This window comes from Leptonotus elevatus, chromosome 5, assembly GCF_054856555.1.
Source record: "Leptonotus elevatus isolate MCC_2025b chromosome 5, RoL_Lele_1.0, whole genome shotgun sequence".
NCBI classification, from domain to species: Eukaryota; Metazoa; Chordata; class Actinopteri; order Syngnathiformes; family Syngnathidae; genus Leptonotus; species Leptonotus elevatus.
The window spans coordinates 14,685,858-14,694,245 of NC_141243.1; the positions used below are offsets into that span (position 1 = coordinate 14,685,858).

The following is an 8,388-nucleotide window of genomic DNA, read 5'->3' on the forward strand; positions in this document are numbered from 1 at the left end:
AACACCCAAGAAGTGATGTAAGCTGATTGGTTATCATTTGCTGAACATGCCCTGGACTGTTCTCCGTCTGGTCAGCTGTGGAGATGCTAGCTGGCTGCGTCATTACAGACCACTGAGACCCAACCTATCATACTGTACTGTACTGTACTTTAATAAGTTCTTAAATTTTCGTTGAGCCTCTACGAAAGCATCTGAGCTAGAATTTCCAACTGTTTAGTCTTAGAAGGGGTTAGCATTAGCTGCATATGACTACGAGAGCTGCTTCGTTTCACAGGTGATCTAGCTGCGTTGTTGTGAAAGATGCAAGTTAGGGAATGCATCGTATCTGCTCCGGGAAAGGCAATTCTTCATGGAGAACACGCAGTTGTACACGGAAAGGTAAATTTCCCAGTTAGCCACCCAAAACAACAGAAACGTCTTAGCGAATAAAAAGGCATTCATGCCACAGTTTGAGTAAAATCAAATATTACTGACACAGGGAAGAAACAGAATGTCGTATGAATGAATAATTTGTGTCGAACTATTACAGGTCGCACTTGCTGTGAGTTTGAATCTGAGAACATACTTAAAGTTGAAAGCCACCAACTCTCGTAAAGTTTGCATCAACCTCCCAAACATTGACACCTTCCTTTGCTGGGATGCGTCTGAGTTGAAGCAGCTTATGCCATATTCACGTGGTAAGTAAGTAATGCTCCCAAGTTTGTATTTAAATAATTCTTATGGCATTTCCCCCCATCCCGTAATATTAAGAGAAAAAAAATGAATGAAAAATTAATGAATGAAAATAGTGAAACCCACTTATAAACATTTGAGTATTAACCTGGTGTCCTTCTCTGTTGCTCCATTTTTGTTACTTAAGAACACTGTGTTATCTTACTGTTGATGTTCCTTTTGTCCCCATTTTACAGGCAAGCAGGAGGAGGTAAAGCGTCTAGATGCTGAACTTGTGAAGAGACTACGTGAATTTATTGGTGTAGCAAATGGAAACTTGGATACAACTAACATGGCCACCTTGGCGTTCCTCTACATCTACATCTCCCTGTTTGGATCAGGGTAAGATGCATTTGTTTTTATCATATGTTTTTGTATGCCTAATCTAGATCTGTTTTGTCTGACTGTAACAGACCCAATAATAAACAGTACACACACTACTCATACGGGAGATAATCATATGCAGAGATGCCAGATGTTTCGATTTCTCAGTATTTTGTTACAGACATTTGCCATATGTACTGTTACGGATTGATCAAAAATGTTCCCATCGATGAAATTATATTGGTATGTAGTTGAGCACACATCCATCCATCTCTCCATCCATGTTAATTTAATAGTCCATATGTAAAATACACATGTTGTTTGGAGTCTTTCTGGTGCTGTGCATTTGTTTTGGCTGAGGCTTTTTCTCAAAATGTAAAGGTATTATATCACAGTATTTTAAGCCCTTCCACAGTTAACTATAGGTATATAATAATTAAATTGTACTTTTGACACCATGGCGATGTAATTTTTTAGGAAATATTAGGTATTTTGCTGGCCTATTTTTGTAACGCGGAAGTAAAACGCCCGGTTCAATATAACCCCTCCTCTCCCCATGTAGTTGCCGTGTTCCTCTCATCCTAAATCGGCTGCTGCACGCACCGCCCAAATAAATACACAGTACTAGACAACGGGGTTATTTTCAGTGAACCAACATAAAATGTGAAGTGCAGTGTGACATCTCCATGCTGTGTGCTTGCAAATAGCCCCGTTGCATCCGGGGCAAAACAGTAGATCCTTTAAGATGCTGCCTTTACTTTTTACTCAGAACCCTGTAACTGAGGTTTACTGCCGCAATTGTTTGTTACACATTAACACAGCATCCTGAAACCATACATTGATTCTTGGTGACGTACGTTTGACAGTGGAATTGCTTTCAACACAACAGGGAGGCAGAATTGAGTCTTCAATGTGAAATTTCAATCTCTCGGCTTCTGTTCCTGCATTCACAATTTACACAGGCGCTGTCTGACTCCAGACTTTGTTACAGCTGTGTGGAATATCGGCGGGCCTGCTATGTCCCCTGATTTCTTGACACTACTGTTTACGCAAAACAGGGACCAGGAAAAAAATTGGGAAAACCTTGTCTTTTACAGACTGTGTAAAACAGCTAGTGAGAGAACTGAAATTAGTTCTTGTGTTTGCTGTAACTCCCAAGTTGTAAACATTGATGACACCCATAGACGTCGACCACATAACAAGTTCACTGTTTTCTGGAGGATGCTGTTGTTGTTGTTTTGTTTCCAACTTTCACTTTTACGGCACTTCAAAATGCCACTATAAAAATAAGCTAAAAATGTAGACTGCATAACAAGATGAAGATAGAGAGGGAGATGGATGCTCTTTTGAGTTTCAGGCCATTGATACATAGCTGGCATGTTTGCCAGAAGTGATGGCTTCCAAATGAATGACATCAAATGACAGTCTGGCATGATGCCTTGAGACCATCAACAAGCCAGGGTGTGTTTTTACTCCTTGAGACAAAAAATTGACAATTTCCGTTCTGTCTGGTACAACACATGGATGTCAAGCAGAATAAATCGGTGTACTGCTGCCACTGTATGTGACATTCACTCAAGCGACTTTCTTTTCTTCTGCATTTAGTGAGCTGCCAAGCGTGACAATATCTGTGTGGTCAGAGCTGCCGACCGGAGCAGGACTGGGTTCGAGTGCAGCCTACTCTGTGTGTTTAGCTGCAGCTCTGCTTTGTGCAAGTGGAGCCATTCCCGCTCCTCTCAAAAACACTGCAAGGTAATGACATTTTATGTGAATGGGATCAATAGTGGGCTAGTCCAGGGGTCAGCAACCTTAACTGTCAAAAAAGCCATTTCAGGCCAAATAAATAATAAAAAATCTGTCTGGGACCGCAAAACATTTCAATATTGTGATGAACGAAACTGTGTTAGTCTAATGTACTGAGGGCCCAAGAGCTAATTAGAGATGCACCAGAGCAGCAACATATGCAGCATCCAATATGTAGACATTCATTTTCTTCTTCCTTTCATCTTGCATTTTATTTTTTATACTTAATTTTTCATAAAATTTTAGACTTTTCTCCTTTCTGTCAAATTTGTGAAATTTTTAGCAATTTTATGGACATATGGAATTTTTTTTGCTTCTGTTCTCTGTTTGGACATTTTTTCCGTCTTTTTTGCTATCAATTTTCTGAAATTTTTGGCAATTTTGTGAACATTTTATGTTAATTTTTTGGGATTTCTTTTGTGTTTTGGACATTTTATGGTTACTTTGAAAGTTTTCTTTTCTGACTTTTTTTGAATTCAGTTCTCTAGCGTTTTTGGCCATTTAATGAACTTTTTATGCTAATGTTCTGCTTTTCTTTTTCATTTTTGGACATTTTTAGGTATTAAAAAAAAACGTTTTCATCTACCTTCTGTCTTTTTCTGACAACTTAACACTTGGGACTCTTGATAAAAAAACAACAACAATAGTTCATGTTTTATTCAATTGTTAATTAATTTTAAGGTGCATGTCGCAATATAATATAACAATAGTGTTAAAATAACAATATTTTTCACCCACACATGTTTTAAGAATTGTATAATGGACAGGAGGCACTACTGTGGCACAATGGCTGTTGCCCCTATTTTCCTGTAGAGTGAAATAATGATCGGGTGTTCGGTACCAAATCTTTAAGTTTTTGTGAAGTCAGGCGCATGCACGTCTCTCTCTCGCTCCACGGAAGCGCTGGGAAGGCGGAAGTGTTTTCTGAGTGTGTGGACAAGTCCGTGAAAAGACGCGTGGGAGCGCCGGTGGATATAAAAGTGTGTCAAAATGATAATAAATCTACCACTAATGTTTAGGCACTCTGGGCGCTTGCACGTGGCTGGCTTCCATTCCGCTTTTTGCCAGAGGGTTCGCAAATCTGCAAAAACTTGGTAACTTGTGTTCGGTACCTTTTAAAGAATATTTTATTGAAAAAAAATATATATATATGTATTACAATTTTTTTTTAGAGATCCATAAGGAGTCCAAGGAGAGGGACTAAAGAGCCACATGTGGCTCCAGAGCCGCAGGTTGCAAACCCCTGGGCTAGTTATTTGGGTTGAAACCTCAACTATGCATTTAAGATCAAATTAAGAAGACATTTTTTTAATATAATAACTGTTTATATGACGTACAATTTTATTACTGTATTGTCTTGGTGTTGGTCATGAAACAGCCATTTATTCCTCTGTCATCCCAGTGGTTTGACCTGGCACAATATCATGGAAAACAATGAGAATAACCTTTGCAGATGGTGTCAGGAGGACCTGGAGTTGATCAACAGCTGGGCCTTCCAAGGCGAAATGATCATCCACGGTAATCCTTCTGGAGTAGACAACGCTGTCGGGACATGGGGTGAGGCCTGGCATATGGTACAGTGCTTATTGCGTGACACCTTTGTGCCTCCACGGACACTCTTTTAATGGAATCACTGGAGTATTATGTGCAGCACCAGTGTTCATTATCATCAGATGATTATCTCTTTAATGACTGATTTGTTTCTGTGCAGGAGGCATGCTGAGGTTCTTGGCCGGGAGGATAATACCACTGAGCAGGTAGTGGCACTGATTAAACTCCGCAGAGTGGTTCATGAAATCACAGCACATATTTTTCTCCCCAAAATTAATGTCGATGGGAATAAATTGCCGTCTCAGCAGGGCACGCAAAGAACACATTTCGATTAACCCTCTTTTTGTGTTTTGCTTTACTTCCAGGGTGCCATTATTAAGAATCCTCCTCACTAACACTAAAGTGCCACGTAGCACCAAGGTACTTGTTGCCAGGGTGAAGGACAAAATTAACAAGGTACTAAATGTTTTCTCCTCCCCCGTGCGTTACCTGCTGATGTTATAATTAATATCATAGGCCTTTTCTTTGTATGGCACATACTCCAGAGCCTCGTGTTGAGTGCTGTCATAAAATATTGAAATTAAACTCTTAGCCAGTACCACTGTGTGCCGTTGCCTAGGCGACAGCAGCAGGTGTGCACATTTTAGCCCGCATGTTGTTATGGCAGTGTTGTCATCAGGCAGGCACAGTTTAACCCGCTGTTTTTAATTTTTTTGTGTAATGAGCAATCTGTCATAACTTCTTTAAAACATTTCTGGTTTTAGTTTAAGTAAATGTTAATAATATTGTCTCAATTCCCATAGTTTCCCACTATTTTGACCTCTGTGCTCGACTCGGTTGATGGCATTTCCTGCACTTGTGAGAAAGTCCTACTAGAGATGACCTGTGAGCCCATCACAGGAGACCACTACAATGTTTTAGAGGTATGCTTTTTAACATCTCATTTGTTAGGATTTGGAAAGCTTTTTTCCCCCATAGGAAATTAATAATGTAAATTGAGTTTATCTATCAAGGGTCAAATTGTTGCCATCATAGCTTTTATTAAATGTGTTAGATAACAGTACAGATTGCAAGCATGCATATAGTTACTCATAAGTAAGCATATGTATGCAATTCGGAATATTCACATTTCATATCCGTATCATTTCATTAATAGAAGCATCTCCATCGCTACCACCTGATCAGAGGTGTCATCTTTTATTTTTGTCATTGCACATGCAGGAGCTCATTGATATCAACCAGCATCATTTGAATGTAATGGGGGTGGGACATCCTGCCCTGGATACCCTGTGTCGGGTCACCCTGGCCAGGGGTCTCCACAGCAAGCTAACGGGCGCAGGGGGAGGCGGCTGTGGCATCACTCTCCTGAGACCAGGTAGGTAATTGTTAGCTATCTTATTCTGTAATGCCCTAGTGTATTTAATTGTTATTATTATTTGTATTGTTATTATTGATATTGTTCTTTTTGCTGATTTTTACCTATTGCGGGTGGGCACATGGGCTGAAATGTATCCGCTGCGATAAACAGGAACCACGTCATCAACATTTTTATGTCCCATCTCTCAGTATCTACAATCATGACTTGCCTTTTATTTGTAGAAACGGACTCCGCTGTAGTCCAGTCTACAATTCAGGACTTGAAAGACTGCGACTTTGACTGCTGGGAAACAAGCATTGGGGGGCCTGGTGTCCAAGTACATTCGCCGATCTCTGTAAAGGAGGATATTTTAGGGATCTTAAACCATTACTGAGACGTTGCCATGGATGTGGAAGTGGCCATATAAGACATTCAACAAGACTTGAGGTATGCTCAACCGCCCCGGTGAACCAAGGACCATTTTCACACTGATTGTGTGTAGTACACTTTGTCCGCTAGATGGCGATAGAGTTCCATAAATTCTCCTTAATGGAGAGTCCCTTACTAATTGTTTGCTGAAGTGCAGCACTGTGCTGTTTTGATTGTACTGTACAGTACCAAAATAGTCATGATCATGAGTTGAGTTGTACATTTTTAATTTCAGCTACAGCATGTTTTAAAACGTATGCACTTTGTGTACAACATGTACTCTCCAGTCTTCCTAACATCTCTCAGCCTGTCAAAGGCTACTCCGACAGAAATGGATCCGTTTGGAATATTCCCCATTTGGAAAAAGGTCATTCTGAGATTTACAAGTTTTTGAATTTCCATCTTTCCCCCTCTTTAAATGTCATGAAGATTAAGTGGTGCGGTGTATGTGAATAAACGACATTTGTCACCCTCCTTTTCTTTTTTCCCGGCGCCCCCTCTGTCCCCTTGGATTGTGTCATCTTTATGTTCAGCGAACATCACCGCCCCCAATCTTCCACACACCCCCTTGGCGGTACACTGCACAGTTGCCCCTAACCCCTGCTGGAATTTAATTACCACTGCGCTTTTCAATTGAACCGGCATCGACAAGAGGGAGGGGCACAAGAGCGAGACAACAGAGCCTGTTTCATTTGAAGCGCCTCTCTCTGCTCTCTTTCATTCTCACTCTTTTTCTTTTTTCTCCTGTGAGCCACAGATGTTTCTTTTTTCTCTTTTTATCAATGTCAACTCCCTCTTCTTTCTGCTCTGATGAAAAGAATATAAGGAGGCTGTAAGATTATTTCAGATAACACAGGAAGTGGAGCAAAGGGGGTCAAGGATACACAGAAAATGTCTAAGTTGGAGGGATGTGATAAAAAAAAAAAGAAGGGCTGTCCCAGGAGTGATTTAAAGAGCAGGGAAAGGCAATGTTAAATGCAGTTTTGTGCGGATGGATCAGAACCGAGGGGTTTGAATTCATTTTAATATGAATGTTCTGAGTGGTCATGCTCACCAGGGGCGCTCTCGCTCTGGACCCCCAGTGGGCGGCTGGAGAGCTTGTCAGGAGCCATTAAGTTTGAATACACAACTGGAGCTGACTGACAACATGTCATGTCGCTGATGGCCGCCGGTTTTACTAACAGGGGCTTCGGTGACTTCCTGCACAGTGTGCGACTCTGAAATCACAATATATTGTCAGCTTGTATTTTCCAAGACAACAGATTAATGTTCCACATTTACAGTAGCTGTGCCAGACTGGGACATCGAAATGAGCTCAACAGGGCCCGTTTTCCCCAGCGCTCATAAGAGACAAGAAACATCAACATCATGTTGTTGTGCATGATCTTCCCGGGGGTGTTTACCCTTTCGGTGAGCGGGGTGGGAGCTTTTAGCACACTGCCAAAGAACTGAGTGCATTGAGTTTAAGGGGTAAATTGTTATGTCCTTATTGCCCTGCGCCTCGTAGAAAAACAAGACAAAAACAACATACATTTGCAATTCTGCGTAATCAGTTTTGCAATCCTACTATCTGGGTTTGTATATATTTGCATAAGCATACATTTGGAATGTGTGACCTTTCAAAACAAATCAATCATTTCCCTGTAACCTTCGACTGTCTATCAGCTGTAAATAATGTCAGTCTTGTTAAAGGGATCTGTTGACCATTAAAACAGAAATTCACAAGAAAAAAATGTAATGTTATTGTAACCACTTCACAACCATAAATTCACGTGGTTAATATGCAGTTTTCTGCAAAAAAGAAAAAAGATTCACACTTGTCCCCAGCATTGTACAATGGTTGATTAAAAAACATTTTTTTTTTTTTATAGACGTTTAACAGTACCTAGAGGTTGTAAAGGGGGGAAATGGCTGTACTTAGATCCCAACATGATATTTAATGTCTAATGTTAGAAATTTGGGGAATATAAAATTTACATTAAGTTTTTGCGGACATTTTAATTTCCTCTCTCTGTCTCTATAAATAAGAGCTTAGCTTCTTATTACTTAGCTCATTGATGTTCTTCTCAGCACTGGTTTCATGACAAAACCAAATACATATTCTGTGCATCTATCTGATAATGAAGGATACCAGGAAATCGTGGGACTGTATTATACTAGTATATAAGGGGGGGGAAAAATGCTTTTTAATGGTGATTTGGGGGGTGGGTTGT

General features: G+C 40.3%; 1 protein-coding gene across 1 annotated transcript; it reads left to right on the plus strand.

Annotated features, from left to right (window-relative positions):
- Nucleotides 1–47: 47 nt before the first annotated feature.
- mvk (mevalonate kinase) lies at nt 48–6,649 on the plus strand. The gene is made up of 10 exons (XM_086076383.1): nt 48–378; nt 530–677; nt 909–1,053; nt 2,641–2,787; nt 4,292–4,395; nt 4,550–4,595; nt 4,755–4,845; nt 5,193–5,312; nt 5,611–5,764; nt 5,989–6,649. The coding sequence occupies exons 1-10, from the start codon at nt 301–303 to the stop codon at nt 6,138–6,140; spliced, it is 1,185 nt and encodes a 394-aa protein (XP_085932509.1). The 5' UTR covers nt 48–300; the 3' UTR covers nt 6,141–6,649.
- The last annotated feature ends 1,739 nt before the right edge of the window (nt 6,650–8,388 follow it).